At 37.6% G+C, this 24,618-nt stretch overlaps 1 protein-coding gene across 1 annotated transcript; it reads right to left on the bottom strand.

Annotated features, from left to right (window-relative positions):
* Positions 1-21,284: 21,284 nt before the first annotated feature.
* OR5H15 (olfactory receptor family 5 subfamily H member 15) lies at positions 21,285-24,362 on the bottom strand. Its single transcript, XM_004035954.5, has 2 exons — positions 24,227-24,362; positions 21,285-22,377 (listed from the first exon to the last, which is right to left on the bottom strand). Exon 2 carries the CDS (start codon positions 22,357-22,359, stop codon positions 21,418-21,420), a length of 942 nt encoding a protein of 313 aa, XP_004036002.5. The 5' UTR covers positions 22,360-22,377; positions 24,227-24,362; the 3' UTR covers positions 21,285-21,417.
* Between the last annotated feature and the right edge of the window lie 256 nt (positions 24,363-24,618).

Here is a 24,618-nt window from a genome sequence, read left to right as displayed (position 1 = left end):
TGTCTTGTCCAGGTGTGATATTACATTGGAAAAGATGGTAAGACAAAGAAAAAGATTCCAAGCAATCTAGAATGTAGATTCCCTAGTATTCTGTGACATATTTGGTGGGAAAGAAGTGGTAATAAATGAGATAAAAGTCACTTGGTGACTGGGTAATTGGTCATTAAATATTGAGGATGGGAACTCAGATGTGCTGGCAAGTTCTTGGAGTAAGCATCCTGCAGCCAACTAGGTGAAATCCAAACAGTAATATGAGCCTGTTAGAGCTTAATAGAAATAATTACTTGGAATCTTTGTGGTAGTCAAAGGCGTACTTAATGATGTATCCACTGGAGAGTAACAAAGAAACAAAAAGAGTGGCAAGAAAATCAACTGGAGCAAGTTATGTTAAAGAGATAACAAAGTGGACATATGTCCTAGGAATGGCCAAGATGTGATCTTTTTTGCCATCCAAGTCTTGGTGGCTGTTAGAGGTTACCTACTGCTCTAGAAGCCAAAAGAACTAGAACTCATTTTTCCATTCTTCTTGTTTGTAGAGTGAAGGGACCCGATCTAGGATGGCCAATGAAACACGCTGATCCTACATCCAGAATATGGAGAGAAAGAGAAAGGTTTTGGTTTCAAAAGCAGCCTGTGTATTCTTTATATCTAAAATAAAAGTTGAAATGCAAAACATTTTAAGAAGCATATTAAAAGTTTATGAAGGCAATGGAGGCCATTTATTAAATTACCAACACCTGGAACCCCTTTCTACCACATGGGTTTTGGTGGCAGACAAAGAATTTCACCTAGATTTGTTCAATCAAACCCACACTACATACAGTTGGATATAGAGAGATAGAGACAAATGTACGTGGACAACAAAAAAAAATAGTGCAAATGCAGTTGAGGCAAAAACATTAAGATCCCAGCATGTGCATCCTGTATCTACAACAATGCCACTGAAAGTATGAGCTGTGTCATTGGAAGTACAGCAGCGGAAACAGCCACTCATGAAGTTCCTGTTGGGAAAGGATTTGGGCTGCTGGCTGGCTGTTTTACTTCCTTGTGTTCCTGCCATTATTTTCTAGCTGATTTCTCCACCTTCCCTACCATTTCTATACTGGAATCAATATCCATTCAATAACATTTTACACTGCAACCCAAAGCCCTAGATGTTCAAAAGTGTAACAAAAGAGACAGTAGAAAAGGGTACTGAACAGAGTGATCAAGGGAAGAAGCAGGAGGGAACTAGAAAGCTGAGTGTTGTGGATGGACATAAAGAGAGGTAAGATCAGTGTGACCAAGTGAAGCACAGGGAAAAATGACAAAATAAATGCCCTAGAGGACAAGGAGTGCAGGGAATTCGCTGTGTATAGAAATGAAGTAATTTTTAGTGGCCTTAGTGAGAGGAGTTTCCCTTATGTAATAGAATAAAAGTCAGCAATACAAAGTGAAGGGGAAACAAGTAGCACAGCAGTGAGGGGATGAGGTACAGTACTCTACGACATGTGGAGAATAATTGGCATTTGTCTGCTGCTCATAAACTAATGTTTTTTTCTCCAGAACAATATTTAAGAAAAAGTTATCAAAAGTAAAGATTGACAAGTGAAAGGAGAAAAGGCATATGAAATGTGGAAATGGAAATTTGCCTAGGTGAAATAAAACAAGGAGGAAAAAAATTAGGCACAGAATAATCACGTCATAGATGGTAAATGTGAGAAAGACAAGTCAGTAAAGAAGGAGACAGAAAGAAGTAGCCTGGTGTTCTTCCATTCATCAGAGCCGTATCATTTTGGCACATTGGCTGGGAAAGGAAATTCATTCATCAGACTGGTGAGAATGGAGTGGATCTCAACTTTAAATCTGATCTTTAATTTTAGGGCACTCTTCCAGCTATCCTATTGCCAAACCTTCTTTCTCTTTCTATCTACAGTCTCTTAACCCTGTCTCTGTGTGTCTAATGTGCAGGAATCTTTACAGTTCAAGGAAACAGGTCTATTAGAAAAGATTATGAATCTCAGCAGGCAGTAACTCAATAAACATCTCTCTCTACAGTTTCTCTGGTGAGCACTTGGTATTTCTAAGCCACCTAGTGGAAATAAAAATCCTCTATATGAGGCACACTTTGTTCCTCTTTTTTTCATGGTAACACCGCAGCTTCCTTTTACACTGTTAGACATCAGGCTCTGGGCCTCTTATGGGAAGGGGATGTTTCTGCCTTTAGCAGAGAGGATTAAGATGACTTCTGTAGCCAAATGTTTGTCTTGATATTGTCCCACTCACAGGAAAATGGCCATTTGGTTCCTACATTCCCTTAAGGCACCTATTCTGTCCCCTATTAAGACAGTACTTAAATTAATAAGGGGATTTTAAGTCCGAAAGTTAACTGGAACCATTCTTCTATGGGCAAATGCTTTAGCATGGGCTATAACAGCAGGATTTAGAGTTCAATCCAGCACACCCCCTCCCTTAAACGGGCCTTGCCCAGTTACGTGATTTTTCTTGAAATCCTTTTTTTTTCTTTTTTTTTTGGAAAGCACACAGGTCACACAAGTCTAGGAGGTCAAAGGGAAATAAAAGGAAGAGGACTAAGGCTCCTTGGGGACAGCATGACTATGGCCCAAAAGTTTAGTTCCTCTGGTGTCATGCTTTGGAGGGTCATGCCTGCAGTCATGGGCGGCACATTGAAATGGGTGCCTGGATTCAGGATCCAAGAAGAGAAAATAGTTGGGGGGACGTGCTCTACTGGATCACATACCAAAATGAAGGAGACTAAAATAATGCTTTTATTCTCTCTTCTCTTTCTAAATGGGTAACAGATCATCTTCAATATGCACTCCCCTGGAGTGTATTTTGAAGCACTGGGACTCCTTTGACCTTAAACTTTGAAGAAAAAGTGGCTTATTTTCTTTTGCACAAGGGCATGGCCTTTTTTACTACACCTTTGTGAGTGTTGCAAAATCAATCCAGCTCTTTTAGCAATCATATCAGGCAGTCATAAAGAGAATAATTCCCCAAAATTACAGGAGCAAGTTCCAGGGAAACCATCTGAGGATTCCCTTGTTTGGAGCTCCTTCAAGTTCCCTTCTCATTTCAGGACCTTAGACAAGTAAAGGGAGACTTAGGCCGATTTTCTGACTCTGATAGGCATACAGAAGCTTTCCAAAATTTACCTCTGGTATTTAACCTCTCATGGAGGAATGTTATGCTGCTCCTAAGCCAAACCCTAACTGCGGCTAAAACAGGCAGGTCTGCAAGCAGAAGAGAGTTTTGAAGATAAGCAATATGCCTCCTATAGTAGGCTAAAAGAAAAAAAGAGAAAATAGGGAAGGCAAAGAAATAGGGGAAACACGATTTCCAATAGGAAAAGAGGCAATACATCTTAACAACCCTAATTGGAACTCCTTTCTATGGCGTTGTCCTTCTTTCATGGTTTAAAATGGCTTCTATCTCTTTTTTAATGTTCTTCCAATGTGGAAAAAAACCTTAAAACACTTGGCTTAGAGTTCAGCTAGGTGGGAAGAAACCGAGAAGCCTAATATGCTGGCAAAAGTTTAAAAATTTCTTACCAGTTGGGCTTTTGAATTCTCTCTCCCTGTGCAAGCCAGTAAAAGGGATAATAAGGATCATTGTTTATCTCTGTAAATTTATAATTAATGACAAAAGATTTGTGAGATTGGTCTTAAGCTGTAGACTATCTGGTGTGCTTTGCATCTCTTTCTGTATGGTTCTGTCAAAGAAAACACATTTTACTTCAGGATGCAGGCCAAGGACCCCATAAGCCTACTGTTTGAGCCAACCCAACAAAACGGTCAGTAACAAAGTTGGACACAAACCTCCATCTTGTTTCGTGTCTTTGGGAACATGACCTGTAACCACGTGGCAATACTGTGTTTTAGTCTCCGCCATTTTACAATGGTGGCTGTCTTCTTGTGCTAAGTCAGTTCCTGGGTAAGGGCCACAAAATCAGATAAGCCAGTTTGTCAATCTGGGTGGTGCCAGTTGGTCCATCAAGGGCAGGGTTTACAAAACATCGTAAACACTGGTCTCAAGAGCAGTTTAGGAAGGTTCAAAATCTTGTAGCCTCCACTTGCATGGCTCCTAGGCCATGGTTTCTAATCTTGTGGCTTGTTTCTTGGTCTGGTCCCCAGGCAAGAGGGTAGTATATCTTGGGAAGCAGCTGATATCATCTTTGTTTTAGACTACAAACTGTAAACCAGCCTCCTCCCAAAGTTGGTTCAGCCTATGCCCAGGGATGGGCAAGGACAGCTTGGGGGCTGGAAACAAAATGGAGTTGTTTGAGTTGGATCTCTTTCACTGTCGCTCGGCCAGAGTCTGCAGGACAGACTCAGCAATAACCTAATTAAGACTCATTGACTTCACCTGAGAGGTTGCTTTCTGTAAAGTTCAAAGGCTGAAAATCTTAACTGCTTGGCATGGCTAAAGTCAAGTAACATGGGATTTAAAAGGATTTTCTTAAAGAGTGCTCAGCTTAATTAAAAGTGGATATTCAATTTATAGGTATATTTAAAAGGCCTTTTTGTTTTTCTCTTCTTGGCTCTTGTTTTCTGAAAATGTCCTCTTTTCTTTTCAGTTGACTGAATTATTTGTCTCGATTTTTTGTCTTACCACTCTTAATGAATTCATGGGAGGCCTTAACATAACTTATGGTAGCGTGGGACTCCTTGGGAAAACAGAGGAGGCCTCACAGACCTCATTTTGGGGGAAAAAAAAAAAAAACGATTTTCTTCATGAAATCCCCAAAATTAAAAGCAGGTAGTTCCCTGTCAGAATCAAAATCTTTATTCTGTTATGCATTGTGTTATCTACCATTTTGAGTTTTGAGGGTAGAAAATTACTTCACATTATGAGAGAGCTTTGATGTGTAATAAATAGGTAGAAAATACACTGTAAATGATGGCTAATAGTGGTTATAAATCAGAGAAGCATGCCCTTGGCCACCTGAAAGATAAGGAAACATCCCCACCCCACACTAAGAGATATGCTAGTTCTGGGCAATTTTATCCTACTAATTCTGCCAGGTAATAAAAGTGAGTAGGGTGCCCATAACTCAGAGGTTTCTTTGTAGAGGACAATCAAACCAATGAACTTCATAGACCCCCAAAGGGAAATTCTATATCTTGGATTAACACCTCTAGTAAAGTAGAGGAAAACCTACATGTACTTAACAGTCAAATCAAAATTATTGACAGGCTCAGAGAAAGTGCAGGCCTCAGCCCTGGGTGACTACTATCCCTCTTTAATGAATTCCACTCTTCTTTATGGAATTGGCTAACCCCTTTGGTAAGCCTTCTCTTGCTTATATGTCTTGTATTAATATTTGGACCCCTTATACTCAATATTATAACTCAAATTGTTTCTTCTCATGTAGAAGTAATCAAGCTCCAGATGGTGCTGCAAACTAAACAACGCAAGGACACGCTGTTCTTCCAAGGACCTTAGATCACCCCCAGGAGGAGCCCTAGTACCTTCCCCATCTGATGTCCCTTTCAGCAGGAAATAGCCAGAAAGAGTCATCACCCAAAACCCCCTAACAGCAATTAGGGTGATATTTCCACAGGTGGGAATGTGGTAGGATTTATTAAGAAATTATTTTAGACAGATAAAAAGGAAAAGCAATCCTTGAAAAGTTTTTGTTTCTTTTTAAAGCAGCTCCAGAAAAGTTTCCATGTGTGTCCATGTCATTTTTTCCAATTCAACGAGAGACAAACAACCCTGGTGTTCCTCCACTCATCAGAGCCATATCACTGATACAGGAAATATAAAGAAAAAATGGTAATAATTCCACGTGGATAAAGTGGAGATCTTCAACTGGGCATTGTAGATTTAAATGTGTATGTGAAATACAGATTATTCCACAGTGTGCTATGGACTTCAGAATCATAAACATTAAGTCACTGTAAGCCAGTTCTAATTTTTACAATTGAAATTACACTTTATGCCACAGTTTCCCACAATATGTTTCACTTCTGGCATTTTATGCAAACTTCAGTTAGTATATAAAATTACATGTTCTTCATCAGGAAGAATAGCTAATGGATGTTGGGCTTAATAACTAGGTGATGTGTTCATTTGTGTAGCAAACCACCATGGCACACATTTACCTATATAACTAACCTGCACATATACCACAGAACTTAAAATAAATGTTGATTTTTAAAAACTGAATGCTCCATGTATACCTATGTAACAAACCTGTACATTCTGACATGTATCCCAGAACTTAAAGTATGATAATAATAAAAAAAACTGGATGCTTTTAGTATTTTGATTAGCATAGTCTCATCTGAGCTAGTCATGATTTTAATAAGGCCAGTGATCTAGATTCCCTTCATAAGCCAATCCCAAGTAAAATTGTCCACCTCATGAAACTGTAGCTCAAACTCCAGATATTTTCCTAACTTTCAGGCGAGAGGAAATCTGATGAGAAATTTTATTAGGCAAAGGTCAGGGGAAAAGAGAAGAAAAAACAAAGACAGTCTTGCAATGTATTCCCTCATAGGTGGTGTTCTTACACTGCCTTCAAAATGTCATTCTACCTTTCTATCCAATTAGAATGTGTGTGTGTGTGTGTGTGTGTATGTGTGTGTGTGTGTGTATTTTTTCCATACAGTCTGGGTGTGAGTCAATGACTAACTTAACTCCAATTGCTCTTTCTGTCTATGTTACCACAAAATGAGTTCTTCTTGCCTGCTACCCGGTTAGAGCCAATTATCAAGACAGGGGAATTGCAACAGGGGAAAAGTTTAATGCACGCAATTCCAATTTATTACCTGGCTAAATGGGAAAGCAGAGTTTAATTATAACTCAAGTCAAACTCTCCAAATAGTCAGAGGCTAGAGTGTTGGTTTTCATTTCTTTTCCTTTTTCTTTTCTTTTCTTCTCTTCTCCTCTTCTCTTTCTTTCTCTCTTTCTCTCTCTCTTTCTTTCTGTTTGTTTATTTTGTCTTTTTTTTTTTTGAGACAGAGTCACTCCATCACCCAGGCTCAAGTGCAGTGGCAGGAAGTCTGCTCACTGCAACCTCCTCCACCTCCTGGGTTCAGGTGATTCTCGTGTCTCAGACCCCCAAGTATCTGTGATTACAAATGTGTACCCTCACGCCTAGCTAATTTTTGTGTTTTCAGAAGAAACAGGATATTACTATGCTTGCCAGGCTGGTCTCAAACTCCTGACCTCAAGTGATTGGTCTGCCTCAGCCTCACAAAGTGCCGGGATTAAAAAAAGAGCCACCATGCACGCCAAAGGCTAGGGGTTTTTAAAGATACTTTTTCAGGAAGAGGGTTAGGAAATGGGGAATGCTGATTCATTGGTTTGAGGATAAAGGTGTATGGAGTCAAAGTTGAAGTCTTGTAGTAAACCAGTTTCTGGAAAAGAGCTACAAGACCAGACACGCAAGATTACCAGTCTGAGTGGTGCCAACTGTTTCATCAGAATACAGGGTCTAAAAATATTAAGTTTTACAATAATAATGTTATCTACAGGAGTAACTAGGGAGGTCAGGAGTCTTGTGGCCTTTAGCTGTATGTCTCTTGAGCCATAATATCTAATCTTGTGGCCTGGGCCCCAAGCAAGGAGGAGGTTTGCTTTGAGGGGCGGCTCTTGTCATCTTTGTTTCAAAGTCAAACACTATAAAGTAAATTCTTCCCAAATGTAGTTTGGCCTACACACAGGAATAAAGAAAGTCAGCTTGTTTAGAAGTACTGTCTAATTTTCCTGTTTCAGATTCACTGACAAAATATTCCTATGTGAGTTTTTTTCTCATTTTCATAATCTTTGCAATGGCAGTTTCATCTATATTTCTCTATATTATCCTCTAACTCATAACTCTGAGTCTACTAAGGCTTTTGTTCAGTTATGTTTTCACCAGTAAGAATATAAAAAAAAGTCTAGTCAATTACCGTATAAAGTCAGTTCATCAGATCAACCAAGCCTGCCTTCTCTTTACCAATTTTTGCACCTTGGTCAAAATCTGAGCTCAGAGCAATAGTGAAAAATATTCTCTCCCAAACATATGCCCCAGAAATTTTCTGTGGAATTTCTAATTCTTCTTGGATCATATGATTTAGGACTCTTTGATCTGTACCAGTTTATTCACATGATCCTGGAACCTAGTGAAGCCTGTAGCTGAAGCTAAATGTTGCATACCTAAGACAGAGAGCAAAGATCCAATCCCTCAATCTTCCAGGGAAAGACCAAAAGTGCTGAGGAAATAAGAAATAATCTCTTAGAATCCATCCCCAAAGTATTTCATCAAAAACTCACTTGTCTGTCATGCAATCAAAGAAAAAAGGATAAATGAGTCTCTGAATATAAGGCAAGATTAGAGGTACTATTTGTAAAACATTGTGGTCAATCTATGTTCATTTCAGGAGTAGAAAATCCTTGTTCTATTCAATGATAAGATCCACCCTGAAATCTTTAATGTAGTTACAAAACAAAAACTGGAATGATATGTGAATGATGAGGCCAAATAATTACCAAAATATTTTACCTATTGGCATAAAGACTATTTTGATTTGGTTGTTTTGAGATTCCCTTTAGAAGAGAAATTTAAAACAATCTCCATTTGTAAGAGATCTACATATCTGGTCCAGGAAGAGTAGTAGGACTAAACCTCTAAATAATGGAGAAGGTATTAACTTTATCTACATCACAAAACCTACCTTTGTTTAAGGTGGTTATCTTGGCTCTCTTGTCTTAACTGGGTCTCTATCAACACTCTTTTTGTTTATTTGTTTTGGAAAACTGTGGTACTTAAGTCTGAAATCTAAGCACTGTGACTTTAACATGTAAATATTCTTACATGTCTACTGCAAGGTATGAGAACTTTATATTTTATATGCAAATTTCAAGGACACATCACATCTGAACAAAAAAGAGGCATTTGTAAATGGGTCAAATGAAAAATAGTAAAAACATTTTCCAAAAATATTAATAAAAAGCTTTGGTCATCTGGGCAAGACATCTTAACTTCTTCCAACTATGAGAAGAACAATTCATGTCTAGAGAGTCTTATAAATTATTTTTTTCTCCTTCTCTCTTTTTTTTTTTTTTGACAGAGTTTCACTCTGTCAGCCAGGTTGGAGTGCAGTGGTGCAATCTTGGCTCATGGCAACCTCCATCTCCTGTGTTCAAGTGATTCCCAAGCAGTGGGGAATACGGGGGCACACCACCAACCCTGGATAATTTTTCTATTTTTAGTAGAGACAGGGTTTCACCATGTTGGCCTGGCCGGTCTCAAAATCCTGACCTCAGGTGATCCACCCACTTCAGCCTCCCAAAGTTCTGGGATTATAGGCAAGAGCCACCATGCCCAGCCTTGAGTTTGTTGTTATTGTACCTGACATGGGGCTACAATTTTAGAATGAACTCTATAATATTTGCTTCTTTCTGTAAATTTATGTATGTCTATATGTTGTATAGGTGACATTTTGCTACCTTTGGATGGTATTGCAAAATTAATTTGTAATCTAGTTCTATTCGTTTGGCCTATAGAAGAATATATGCTTATATGAATTAAGGATTCCTTAAACTCAGAAAGATGGAAATTCACCAATATATTTTTAAGGTTCACATTATCTATGATAATCTCTGTTAAGTCAAAGCTACTTCAAGTTTGTTGGTTCAACTAAAATAGACATCTCTTTAGAGTTTTCAAAATTAAATATAATACAAACACACAACTTTTATGTTAGCTGAGTTTACTAGTCAAATAAGTTTATATTATCTCTAACTGATGTTTAAATTCAGAAAACTAACAGTTCAACCTAAACACCTATGTGAAAATGTGATAGCATTTACTTCATATATACCAGGCACAGCAATAAAACAACAAAAACATATATTTGGCTTTTAGATTTTTGCTTTCATGATGACTGACTGACATAAATGTGCTGTATAGTTAACAAGAAAGTAATTTGAGAGGTAACTAGTTTTGTCTAATGTCTTATGAAATTTTCATGAGTAACCCAAACAATTTAGAACAAGTGAATTAAGTAGATCTAAGTACAATAAAAGTTTATAAATGAACTTTTAAACTATAACTATGTTTACTAATAGATCTGCTTAAAAATGCCTCCCCTCTTCTCTCTGATAAATTATACCCTTAGAGTTTCACACAGTTGAATTAAATTACCAATAGTCATTGAATATCTGGATTATTTCCAAATAAGAAAAAATATTAAAACATTAATTGCTGAGCATATACTTATCTACTTTGTACTTCTTGTTACAGAAGAAATAAAAATATTTGTGTTCATTAGCAAACATGCCCTGTGCCACATGGAAGAATTATGTAATGGGAAAGCACATGCTTCTAGAAATTATGAAATTGTATACTCAGAGATTTGCCAATCTGTAAAATGCTAGTGTGATGCTTATTTGGAAATTGCCTATATCCCAGAAAAGAAAGTTACTAAGAGTTAAGAATTATAATTAATGTGTGATAATCATCACTACTAAATAACATAAGGGAAACATCCTTGTATGCTAAGTATCTGAGAAGTGTATTTCAAAATGAATGAGGGAAGAACAGAAACCAAGTGAACACAGAAAATTGGAAAGTGAAAGAGAATCTTGCGTGGTCAAATCGGCTAGAATTGAATTTATTGTAAGAGGTCTTAATATTAAAAGTAAAACATTGTAAAACTATAATTTGGTCTATTCTGTTAAAATGAAAAGTTATCACAGTGTATTGGCCTGCTCTCATTGGAAATTGCTAATGTTTATTCTTTACATTTTAAGTAAGTGGCCTGGAAACAAATATTTTATAGTTTATCAAGACAATTTTCTGATTTGTTATCTTTTTAAAATTTTATTATCATTATACTTTAAGTTTTAGGGTACATGTGCACAATGTGCAGGTTTGTTACATATGTATACATGTGCCATGTTGGTGTGCTGTACCCATTAACTCCTCATTTAGCATTAGGTATATCTCCTAATGCTATCCCTACCCCCTACCCCCACCCCACAAGAGTCCCTGGTGTGTGATGTTCCCCTTCCTGTGTCCATGTGTTCTCATTGTTCAATTCCCACCTATGAGTGAGAACATGCGGTGTTTGGTTTTTTGTCCTTGCAGTAGTTTGCTGAGAATGATGGTTTCCAGTTTCATCCATGTCCCTACAAAGGACATGAACTCATCATTTTTTATAGCTGCATAGTATTCCATGATGTATATGTGCCACATTTTCTTAATCCCCTCTATCACTGGTGGACATTTGGGTTGGTTCCAAGTCTTTGCTATTGTGAATAGTGTCACAATAAACATACATGTGCATGTGTCTTTATAGCAGCATGATTTATAATCCTTTGGGTATATACCCAGTAATGGGATGGCTGGGTCTAATGGTATTTCCAGTTCTAGATCCCTGAGGAATCGCCACACTGACTTCCACAATGGTTGAACTAGTTTACAGTCCAACCAACAGTATAAAACTCTTCCTATTTCTCCACATCTTCTCCAGCGCCTATTGTTTCCGGACATTTTAATGATCGCCATTCTAACTGGTGTGAGATAGTATCTCATTGTGGTTTTGATTTGCATTTCTCTGATGGCCAGTGATGATGAGCATTTTTTCATGTGTTTTTTTGCTGCATAAATGTCTTCTTTTGAGAAGTGTCTGTTCATATCCTTCGCCCACTTTTTGATGGGGTTGTTCGTTTTTTTCTTGTAAATTTGTTTGAGTTCATTGTAGATTCTGGATATTAGCCCTTTGTCAGATGAGTAGGTTGCGAAAATTTTCTCCCATTTTGTAGGTTGCCTGTTCACTCTGATGGTAGTTTCTTTTGCTGTGCAGAAGCTCTTTAGTTTAATTAGATCCCATTTGTCAATTTTGTCTTTTGTTGCCATTGCTTTTGGTGTTTTGGACATGAAGTCCTTGCCCATGCCTATGTCCTGAATGGTATTCCCTAGGTTTTCTTCTAGGGTTTTTATGGTTTTATGTCTAACATGTAAGTCTTTAATCCATCTTGAATTAACTTTTGTATAAGGTGTAAGGAAGGGATCCAGTTTCAGCTTTCTACATATGGCTAGCCAGTTTTCCCAGCACCATTTATTAAATAGGGAATCCTTTCCCCATTGCTTGTTTTTCTCAGGTTTGTCAAAGATCAGATGGTTGTAGATATGCGGTATTATTTCTGAGGGCTGTGTTCTGTTCCATTGATCTATATCTCTGTTTTGGTACCAGTACCATGCTGTTTTGGTTACTGTAGCCTTGTAGTATAGTTTGAAGTCAGGTAGCTTGATGCCTCCAGCTTTGTTCTTTTGGCTTAGGATTGACTTGGTGATGTGGGCTCTTTTTTGGTTCCATATGAACTTTAAAGTAGTTTTTGCCAATTCTGTGAAGAAAGCCATTGGTAGCTTGATGGGGATGGCATTGAATCTGTAAATTACCTTGGGCAGTATGGCCATTTTCATGATATTGATTCTTCCTACCCATGAGTATGGAATGTTCTTCCATTTGTTTGTAGCCTCTTTTATTTCCTTGAGCAGTGGTTTGTAGTTCTCCTTGAAGAGGTCCTTCACATCACTTGTAAGTTGGATTCCTAGGTATTTTATTCTCTTTGAAGCCATTGTGAATGGGAGATCACTCATGATTTGGCTCTCTGTTTGTCTGTTTTTGGTGTATAAGAATGCTTGTGATTTTTGTACATGATTTTGTATCCTGAGACTTTGCTGAAGTTGCTTATCAGCTTAAGGAGATTTTGGGCTGAGACAATGGGGTTTTCCAGATATACAATCATGTCATCTGCAAACAGGGACAATTTGACTTCCTCTTTTCCTAATTGAATACCCTTTATTTCCTTCTCCTGCCTAATTGCCCAGGCCAGAACTTCCAACACTATGTTGAATAGGAGTGGTGAGAGAGGGCATCCCTGTCTTGTGCCAGTTTTCAGATGGAATGCATCCAGTTTTTGCCCATTCAGTATGGTATTGGCTGTGGGTTTATCATAGATAGCTCTTATTATTTTGAGATATGTCCCATCAATACCTAATTTATTGAGAGTTTTTAGCATGAAGAGTTGTTGAATTTTGTCAAAGGCCTTTTCTGCATCTATTGAGATAATCATGTGGTTTTTGTCTTTGGTTCTGTTTATATGATGGATTACATTTATTGATTTTCATATGTTGAACCAGCCTTGCATCCCAGGGATGAAGCCCACTTGATCATGGTGGATAAGATTTTTGATGTGCTGCTGGGTTCGGTTTGCCAGTATTTTATTGAGGATTTTTGCATCAATGTTCATCAAGGATATTGGTCTAAAATTCTCTAAAAATTCTCTAAAATTCTCTTTTTTGGTTGTGTCTCTGCCCAGCTTTGGTATCAGGATGATGCTGGCCTCATAAAATGAGTTAGGGAGGAGTCCGTCTTTTTCTATTGATTGGAATAGTTTCAGAAGGAATGGTACCAGTTCCTCCTTGTACCTCTGGTGGAATTCAGCTGTGAATCCATCTGGTCCTGGACTGTTTTTGGTTAGCAAGCTATTAATTATTGCCACAATTTCAAAGCCTGTTGTTGGTCTATTCAGAGATTCAACTTCTTCCTGGTTTAGTCTAGGAAGGGTGTATGTGTCGAGGAATTTATCCATTTCTTCTAGATTTTGTAGTTTATTTGCATAGAGGTGTTTGTAGTATTCTCTGATGGTAGTTTGTATTTGTGGGATCGCTGGTGATATCCCCTTTATCATTTTTTATTGTGTATATTTGATTATTCTCTCTCTTCTTCTTTATTAGTCTTGCTAGCAGTCTATCGATTTTGTTGATCTTTTCAAAAAAACAGCTCCTGGATTCATTAATTTTTTGAAGGGTTTTTTGTGTCTCTATTTCCTTCAGTTCTGCTCTGATTTTAGTTATTTCTTGCCTTCTGCTAGCTTTTGAATGTGTTTGCTCTTGCTTTTCTAGTTCTTTTAATTGTGATGTTAGGGTGTCAATTTTGGATCTTTCCTGCTTTCTCTTGTGGGCGTTTAGTGCTATAAATTTCCCTCTACACACTGCTTTGAATGTGTCCCAGAGATTTGGTATGTTGTGTCTTTGTTCTCGTTGGTTTCAAAGAACATCTTTATTTCTGCCTTCATTTCATTATGTACCCAGTAGTCATTCAGGAGCAGGTTGTTCAGTTTCCATTTAGTTGAGTGGTTTTGAGTGATTTCCTTAATCCTGAGTTCTAGTTTGTTTGCACTGTAGTCTGAGAGACAGTTTGTTATAATTTCTGTTCTTTTACATTTGCTGAAGAGTGCTTTACTTCCAAGTATGTGGTCAATTTTGGAATAAGTGTGGTGTGGTGCTGAAAAAAATGTACATTCTGTTGATTTGTGGTGGAGAGTTCTGTAGATGTCTATTAGGTCTGTTTGGTGCAGAGCTGAGTTCAATTCCTGGGTGTCCTTGTTAACTTTCTGTCTCATTGATCTGTCTAATGTAGACAGTGGGGTGTTAAAGTCTCCCATTATTATTGTGTGAGAGTCTAAGTCTCTTTGTAAGTCACTAAGGACTTGCTTTATGAATCTGGGTGCTCCTGTATTGGGTGCATATATATTTAGGATAGTTAGCTCTTCTTGTTGAATTGATCCCTTTACCATTATGTAATGGCCTTCTTTGTCTCTTTTGATCTTTGTTGGTTTAAAGTCTGTTTTATCAGAGACTAGGATTGCAACCCCTGCCTTTTTTTGTTTTCCATTTGCTTGGTAGATCTTCCCCCATCCCTTTAGTTTGAGCCTATGTGTGTCTCTGCACATGAGATGGGTTTCCTGAATACAGCACACTGATGGGTCTTGACTCTTTATCCAATTTGCCAGTCTGTGTCTTTTAATTGGAGCATTTAGCCCATTTACATTTAAAGTTAATATTGTTATGTGTGAATTTGGTCCTGTCATTATGATGTTGGCTGGTGATTTTGCTCGTTAGTTGATGCAGTTTCTTCCTAGCCTTGATGGTCTTTACATTTTGGCATGTTTTTGCAGTGGCTGTTACCGGTTGTTCCCTTCCATGTTTAGTGCTTCCTTCAGGAGCTCTTTTAGGGCAGGCCTGGTGGTGACAAAATCTCTCAGCATTTGCTTGTCTGTAAAGGATTTTATTTCTCCTTCACTTATGAAGCTTAGTTTGGCTGGATATGAAATTCTGGGTTGAAAATTCTTTTCTTTCAGAATGTTGAATATTGGCTCCCACTCTCTTCTGGATTGTAGAGTTTCTGCCAAGAGATCCGCTGTTAGTCTGATGGGCTTCCCTTTGTGGGTAACCCGACCTTTTTCTCTGGCTGCCCTTTACATTTTTCCTTCATTTCAACTTTGGCAAATCTGACAATTATGTGTCTTGGAGTTGCTCTTCTTGAGGAGTATCTTTGTGGCATTCTCTGTATTTCCTGAATCTGAGTGTTGGCCTACCTTGCTAGATTGGGGAAGTTCTCCTGGATAATATCCTGCAGAGTGTTTTCCAACTTGGTTCCATTCTCCCCATCACTTTCAGGTACACCAATCAGTCGCAGTTTTGGTTTTTTCACACAGTCCCATATTTCTTGGAGGCTTTGTTCATTTCTTTTTATTCTTTTTTCTCTAAACTTCCCTTCTCACTTCATTTCATTCATTTCGTCTTCCATCACTGATACCCTTTCTTCCAGTTGATCGCATCAGCTCCGAGGCTTCTGCATTCTTCACATAGTTCTCGAGCCTTGGCTTTCAGCTCCATCAGCTCCTTTAAGGACTTCTCTGCATTGGTTATTCTAGGTATCCATTTGTCTAATTTTTTTTCAAAGTTTTTAACTTCTTTGCCATTGGTTTGAATTTCCTCCTGTAGCTTGGAGTAGTTTGATCGTCTGAAGCCTTCTTCTCTCAACTCGTCAAAGTCATTCTCCGTCCAGCTTTGTTCCGTTGCTGGTGAGGAGCTGCATTCCTCTGGAGGAGGAGAGGTGCTCTGCTTTTTAGAGTTTCCAGTTTTTCTGCTCTGTTTTTCCCCATCTTTGTGGTTTTATCTACTTTTGGTCTTTGATGATGGTGATGTCCAGATGGGCTTTTGGTGTCGATGTCCTTTCTGTTTGTTAGTTTTCCTTCTAACAGACAGGACCCTCAGCTGCAAGTCTGTTGGAGTTTACTAGAGGTCCACTCCAGACCCTGTTTGCCTGGGTATCGGCAGCGGTGGCTGCAGAACAGTGGTGGCTGTAGAACAGCGGATCTTGGTGAACTGCAAATGCTGCTGCCTGATCGTTCCTCTGGAAGTTTTGTCTCAGAGGAGTACCCAGCCATGTGAGGTGTCAGTCTGCCACTACTGGGGGGTGCCTCCCAGTTAGGCTGCTCGGGGGTCAGGGACCCGCTTGAGGAGGCAGTCTGCCTGTTCTCAGATCTCCAGCTGCATGCTGGGAGAACCACTACTCTCTTCAAAGCTGTCAGACAGAGACATTTAAGTCTGCAGAGGTTACTGCTGTCTTTTTGTTTGTTTGTGCCCTGCCCCCAGAGGTGGAGCCTACAGAGGCAGGAAGACCTCCTGGAGCTGTGGTGGGCTCCACCCAGTTGGAGCTTCCTGGCTGCTTTGTTTACCTAATCAAGCCTGGGCAATGGCAGGCGCCCCTCCCTCAGCCTCGCTGCCGCCTTGCAGTTTGATCTCAGACTGCTGTGCTAGCAATTAGCGAGACTCTGTGGGCGTAGGACCCTCTGAGCCATATGCGGGATATAATCTCCTGGTATGCTGTTTTTTAAGCCCATTGGAAAAGTGCAGTATTAGGGTGGGAGTGACACGATTTTCCAGGTGCCCTCTGTCACCCCTTTCTTTGACTAGGAAAGGGAACTCCCTGACCCCTTGCACTTCCAGAGTGAGGCAAAGCCTCGCCCTGCTTTGGCTCACACACGGTGCACTGCACCCACTGTCCTGAACCCACTGTCTGGCACTCCCTAGTGAGATGAACCTGGTACCTCAGATGGAAATGCAGAAATCACCCGTCTTCTGCGTCAATCATGCTGGGAGTTGTAGACTGGAGCTGTTCCTATTTGGCCATCTTGGCTTCACCTCCCTGATTTATGTTATCTTTTATTGGTACTTGATTACTTTAAAAAAAACTGAGTTTTCTCAATGTTAAAAAAGCTACAATTTTTCTTTTACACTAACATACATTTTTCTATTTGCCTTTGAAATCTTTTTCCACTGTGATGTTGTTTCACAGTTGACATATGACTATGTTTAATCAATTATTTAAATCATTTAATATTTTAAACAAACTTCCCAAAATTAAATTCTGATTTAAGTCTTTTTTGACCTCGGACATTGGGATTTCTCAGATGAGCCTCTAGAATATCTTAAAAGAATTTGTTTCATCTCTTATAAAAAGAATTGTTTCATCTCTTATAAAAAGGCTTTTTGATGCATTAAATTCGATGGGAAGCATTATCCAATAAAGGTGATGGTTTTCATTCTTTGTTATATTTGTACAGACACATTTCATTAATATAATAATCTAGATTTTATGAAATTTCCAGAACTCTTATATATCCTTAAACACTATTGTACTACTGTCAGTCATAATTCTAATTACTATCCTGTTTTGTGTCACAGAGTAACAAAATCTCTATGTCCATTGCACTTAAATAAACTCTAACAGATTTTTAGCTTTGGTCATTTGAAGAACTTTGAAATTCACAGACAGTTTGTTGTGTTACTCTGATGCTTTCATGAATGATTGTGGAAGAAGCTGTACTGAAAATCCCAGCAGATTTCCTGGAAAGGCTCTGACAAGTAAAGATTTCTGATAACTTTAGAAACATAACATGAGACCAGAATTAAAGGAACTTCATAAACAATTTGCAACAGAACCAATACATTTACCTTCTTCTCCTTAGCTGCTATCTCCAGAATTCAGAAACCATCGAGTATTTTTATTTTGATTGCAATAAAGTCATTTGCAAAATTTTAATCAGAATCTGTTCTTATAATATAACATAATTATGGTAAATATTACCACTACTGTGAATGGAATGTCATATTTGAGAACGTGAATAAAATTAGATATGTCTGGAGAGTTTTAAGAAATTAAGAATTAACTTTATGGAGCTAATTATGCCCTGCCTTATTCCATTTAGTGTTGTAATAAAGAAATACTCGAGGCTGGGTAATTTATAAATAAAAGATGTTTATTTGGAAAACAATTCTGCAAGCTGTACTGAAAGCATGGCTTAAATGTCCACTTCTGATGATGGCTTCAGCCTCCTTCACTCATGACAGCAGGAGAAGTGGAGCTGGCATGCGTAGTGATCACGTGGTGAGAGAGGAAATGAAAGAGAGAGAGTGCAGTGCTGGGCTCTTTTATCAATCAGCCCTCATGGGAACTAAGACAGTAAGAACATACTTACTGCTATGAGGATGGCACCAAGGTATTCATGACAGATCGACCCCCATGACCCAAACACCTCACATCTTCTACACCTCCAGTATTTGGAATCAAATTTCAACACGAGATTTGCAGGTGTTTATCCAACAAAACTAGAGCCAGCTCCTTGAGAAAATCTGGCCTGACAGCTGCTCACAAGCTTTCTAACAATACTGGTAAAGAGTAAGACAGACCTTACACTCTGGAAGGCCCAGGAAACTGAGAGTTACTTTTAGGACTTTTTTGAGTACAGGGGAGTTTACCTAAATCTATCAGTACTGCCGGTGAAACTAATAGTATGTTGTTGGTATGGCTTTATAGCTTGAGTAGCATTTGAAGTCTAATCTGAGATTATTTAGTAAAGGTCGTAACAAGGCCTTCTTAAAAAGAGACGATCAATTCCTATTCCAACTTGCACTTAAATGAATACTCAGTTGAAGCTTAATGAAGGTAGACCTATTTGGTAAACAAACCAGTCTTACTATAATTGTATTTGAAAGAAATGGGGTGATTATGGAGGGAAAATCATGTTTCAGTAGAAAAATATAGTGCACCCATAATTAAATTCCAGTTCTGTCCATTGTTTTTGATGTTTTATTATCTACTTAGAAATTGTCCTATTCCTGAAGCACTACAAGCTATGGCTGGACAACTTGATATAAATGTCAGAGGATGATCTTCATGCATGACGCTTAGTGTCCCACTTAGGAAGTTCACCAAACATTCAATGACATGACAAGAGACATTCAGACTGAAAAGCAGAAAAATTATCAGACTGCAACTGCCATTTTATTTCATCATCTAAAGATGCTTTGAGCTGAAATCTAAAAATCTTCCCAACTAACTGCCCTGTGGGCTCACATGCTAAGCTTACAGGTAGCTTTAAACATTAACTTTTTGTTCTCCTTTAGTTTATTTCAGTTGGTTTGGTTCAGATGTACTTTGGCTATGGAGCATACCCCAGTCCCTTGGCATTATCCTTGTGATAGTCATTACAATCTTCATGGTGTGCTGTATTTTCTCAAGAGTTTTAAATACACCTTGTAGCCACCACATGTGCCAGATTTTCTCACTATGATTAGAATAACAAAAACAAAGTGTCCAATAAAAGAAATACTTCTATAAGAGGTCAAAGATTGTAAATTATGAGCTCCATACTGAGACAAAGACAAACCAGCTGTGCTGGTCACAGAAAGTGGCAAGTGTGCCTGAGTTTTGGTCAATATCCCATAATGGAGAGGCTGATCAAAAGGGAGAAAATAGTTAAAATAATTAAATAAAAGTTTATTAGGCTGATATGGGTCCAGCCTAATAAACTTAGGTTTGTATCTAAGCAAACAGGGATCCAACTCATTGTAAGTGGTAAAACAAAAATTAAGTGTAACCAACCAAAACCCCCTAGCTAATTTTTAACTAAAGATTTTCCACTGGAATGATTAAAATAACACTACTGCTCCACTCTAGCCAATGCAATCTTTACTTTTGCCATACTTCCACATTTGCCCTGTAAAAACCTTCATCTCCTCTATTACCCCTTCAAGAAAGCCCCAAACAACATGCAATCTCGTGTTGCAAAATAAAGTCTGCTCAAACAAACTCTAAATTCTAATGCTGCTACAATTGTATTTTAACTATATGTGTAGTAATATATAGCTTCTATCACCATGCATACATATCAAAAACAAAACGTATCCATATGTATACAAACTGATATAGGTGCCTAAAACATACAAGCATATCATCTGATAGGAATGACAATCTAAAAAAAGAAATTGAAGGGGGATATAATTAGTTAGAGTTCCGTTTGCAAAAAACAATCTGACAGCAATGTTGGGGAAGTGAGCGACTGTTAGAAGGTTGGAGGAAATAAGTAACTAGAGGCTTGCAAAACTACATGTGAGTAGTTTTTAGACTAGGGACCTCAGTGGTATCAGTGAGAATGTGAAAGAAATTTCATTGTTGAAAGATGAAGGACAGGGTGGACTGGTAGAAAGATGATTATCATACTTAAGTATATGAAGTGTAAGAAGGTTAACATTCAATGACTTTCTGAGGCAGAAAATATCCAAACTCTTACATCCATTTCATGTTTTTGCTTCCTCTTACTGGGCGCCATGATGTCATATCATGTTAACATTATTGGAACTTCCATGACAGGCATTTAAAGCCTCTGATTGATACAACACATTCCAACAACCTTGCAATATTATTGATTTTTACAAACCTTGGCAGCTTCATTTCTTCCTCAAAATATTAAGACCACTTTCTTTCTATTATGACACTTATTTCTTCTCTATGCCTACTTTAAATGTAGTTATTCTATTTAATCTTTTAATTTCCTGAATTAGGGATGTTTTTCAAATTGTGTAAAGTCATATAAACACAGCTGGAAAGAGCCTTAGAAGCCATCCTAGAAAGTTAGAGGTGGCTTGACTCTTCCTACTCATACAAGCACACACAGTTAAGAGCATGCTCTTACACTATGGCAGTGCCTTCACTGTTAACTCCTTCTATTTTTATTTTTCCCATTGAATTTCCATTTCCATTTATTTTGTTACTTGACCTGTGAGTAGACTTCCTGTGAGAAATAGAATTCACCCTTTCCTAAGATAGTGAAATGGAAGAACTTTGATAGTGAGCAGAATTATTGGGATTTACCTCTGCTGGCTCAAAAACAAATCTGCCTCCACTATGGGTTAAATGTGAGGGGCGTCTCAGGTAATTCAGTGGTATTAGTATCAAAACCATCATGCTCAAGTCCTTATATAATGAACTAGACTATTTTAGCATTTAATGCATTTATAAACACACAGTGAATAACACATAAAACTGTTAAATACTTTTATTTACTTTTTGCAATCATTATTCTATTATGATATGAACACAATGAAAATTTCTTGATTGCTTTTGAATAACATAAATATTTTAATTAGTTTATTAGGTACTAAAATGTTAGGTCATTAAAGTGCTAGGACAGTTATACTTGCAAAAATGTTTGAACACTGGAAACAACATAGGTACCTCTAACTTGCATAATTTTGTGACTATTTTAGTAAATAGAAAAAGGATATTAGTATGAAACCTTAACATTTCTTTTTAACATTTTTATGAATGAAACTATGACTTGCTTATTTCTCAGACTGTAGATGATAGGATTTAACAAAGGAATGATGACAGTGTAGAATAGAGGCTCCACTATATTTTGACCATCTGCTTGCGGAGATGCAGGGCCCACATACATTAAGAGAAGGGGGCCATAGTATAAACAGACAGAGAAGAGGTGGGCTCCACAGGTGGAAAAGGCTTTCCTTACACCCTTATCAGATTTCTTTTCTAAGATTGTGAAGAGAACAAATGTATAAGATATAAGAATAGTCACAATGCTGAATACCTGAATTGAACCTGAGAAAATAAAAACCATTAGAAAATTAATAGAAGAATCAGTACAAGAAATCTTAGACAATGGGATAATGTCACAGTAAATGTGATGTACTATGTTGGAGTTACAGAAGGTTAGTCTGAATAAAAATCCTCCATGGATTAAAGCATGAAGAATACCAGCTATATATGACAAGATTAATAGCCGGACGCACAGTCCATTGGTCATAATGACTGGATAAAGTAAAGGTTTGCATATGGCTACATAGCGATCATATGCCATTGTTGCCAAGAAAAAACATTCTGTGGTTACGCCAATTGCAATGGAAAAAAATTGTATCTTGCATTGAGAGAGAGATATCATCTTACTCTTAGCTAAGAAGTTATTCAGCATCTTTGGGGTCACTGTGGATGATATCCAAGCATCCACAAAAGCTAAATTCCCGAGGAGTAGGTACATTGGGATATGAAGGTGAGGGTCTTTCCAGATGACAGCAATCAGACCAAGATTCCCCATGATGGTGATGAGATATATTACCAAGAATGCCAGGAACAGGGGTATTTTCCACTGTGGTTGATATAAAAATCCTGTGAGAACAAACTCTGTCAGCAATGTTGCATGTTCCTCTTCCATGTCCTCACTGCATGTCCTCTAAAATAAAATGCAACAAATGAAAGGGAACATTTGCAATGACATTATGAGTTGAAATTGGGGAAGAGATGTTGAAATAAACCATAAAATGATCAGAACCCTCTCAATTTTTTGATCAGTCCTACAACTGATGAATTGTGTATTTGATGCATTAAAGAAGTGAAAAAATGATATATTTTGGTTTGAAACTGTGCAGTAATTAACTGATTTAGGTAAAAGTAGAGGCATTCTCTGTATACACTACATTTATATGGACACTATTGAGTGCAGTAGAAAAATTGTGTGTCTGGCCCATCATACAATGTCAACAGAAAAGATTTTGAAGAGTCTGAATTAAAAATAAATGAAATGAGTGCCATATGAAGAATCTTAAGTTTATTCTTTATACGTTAAGCATGTACCAAAAATTTTAAGATGGGAAATTATATTCTAATATATTTTTAAATTTAGTTTTTGATAGTGTAGAAAATATGCTGCAAGAAGAGGAAACTGGACTCAGGGATATTAATTAGTAACTTCTTAGTAAGGTCCAGGCAATCCCAAATCACATTACACATAAAAATTATCTGACAGAGTGTTCATGAAAAATACAGGTTGTGAGTTTTCAATGTAGAAATTATTTCAGGAATGAGGTCTAGGGATCTGCACTTTGAAAATACTCTCCAGGTGATTCAAATGCATGTTAATGTATAGTCCTTGTGAGATATAACATTGGAAGAGATGGCAAAACAAATAAATAGATTCTAAGGAATTCAGAATGTAGAGTCTCTAGTATTCTGTGACATATTTTGTAGGAAGTAAGTGGTCAGTAAAGGAGAGAGGAGTCCCTTGGTGACTGGCAAGATGGACATTAAACATTGAGAACTCAGGTGTGCTGACAAGTTTTTGGAGTGAGCATCATCTGGACAACTAGGTATTTTCCGATCATAATATGAGCCTATTAAATCTCAGTAGGAATGATTACTTGGATTCATTCTGGTAGTCAAAGGCATAGTTAAAAATGATCTATCCATTGGAGAGTAACAAAGAAGCAAAAAAGATGGCAAGAAAATAAACTCAAGCACGTTATATTAAAGAGCTAACAAAGTGGACATATGTCCTGTAAATGGCCAAGATGTTATCTTATTTTTTGCCATCCAAGTCTTGGTGGCTATCAGAGGTTACCTACTGCTCTAGAAGCCAAAAGAACTAGAAACTCATTTTCCCATTCTTCTTGCCTCCAGAGTGAGGAAACAATGATCTAGGATGGCCAGTGAAACACACTGATCCTACATTTGGAATATGGAGAGAGAGAGAGAGAGAGAGAAGTACAGGGACAAAAGATTTTGGTTTTGAAGGTAATCAAGGTGGACATACCAGGACTCTACTTAATGCAACCTTTATTCACATCAATACACTTACAGTGTGAGCTGTCAAATTATTGACAAACATGGGTTTACGGAGTTCATATGTAAGTGACTGACCTTAAAAGGTTTAATTAGAGAATGTGGTTAGTTAAAAAGCATGGGTATTTATATCAAAATAATCAGCAATAATTCCAAGATAAGAATCATTATGATGTGAATGTGTAAACCAAGTTTTAGCTGTTCAATGCCCTAGTTCATACAAAGTCATTATAATATGATCAACAAAATAGTAAAATATTAAAGGAATAATTCAGTCTTACAACTATTTACCGTATCTATGTTATAGTCATAAAACTGAAATAAAAAATAGTCCAGTCAGTTATCCAAATTCCATCTTGCTATTTTGACAGTTGTATACACGATCTAAAATTTTAATGAATTAAATAGCATTTTCAACATTTCTATAAGGCATAATGAAAATTTAGAAATTATTTCTTCCTTACCTATATTTTGAAGGAAATTGTGGATATCCTTTAAATGTGTTACGCCTTCTAAAACCAAAATACATACAGTAGCACAGCAATGTCAATAACAGAGGTAGCCATTCATTACATACTCATTCTTTTTGAAGGTTTCATTTTCCAAGCATAGAAAAATGTTGATTATTAAATTTGGTTTGAGCATATAAGTGACCCAGTTGTGCAACTGGGGACTTTTGCCAGAGGAGGAAGGAGTGAAAAACTGAAATTCTCATAAGAGTGTCAGAGGACTCCCTGTAGGAAAAATTGAAGCTGTTCTAATGGGCATTGTGTGTTTGCACATGTATAAGTCCAGGTTGTCCCCAAGGGCATTACAGACTTCTGGAATCACAAACATCAGTTCATTGTAGACACTT

This window comes from Gorilla gorilla, chromosome 2 (genome assembly GCF_029281585.2).
Source record: "Gorilla gorilla gorilla isolate KB3781 chromosome 2, NHGRI_mGorGor1-v2.1_pri, whole genome shotgun sequence".
In the NCBI taxonomy this organism is placed as follows: domain Eukaryota; kingdom Metazoa; phylum Chordata; class Mammalia; order Primates; family Hominidae; genus Gorilla; species Gorilla gorilla.
Note: the sequence above shows the minus strand (reverse complement) of the source record. Positions and strands in the feature narration are given on the sequence as shown.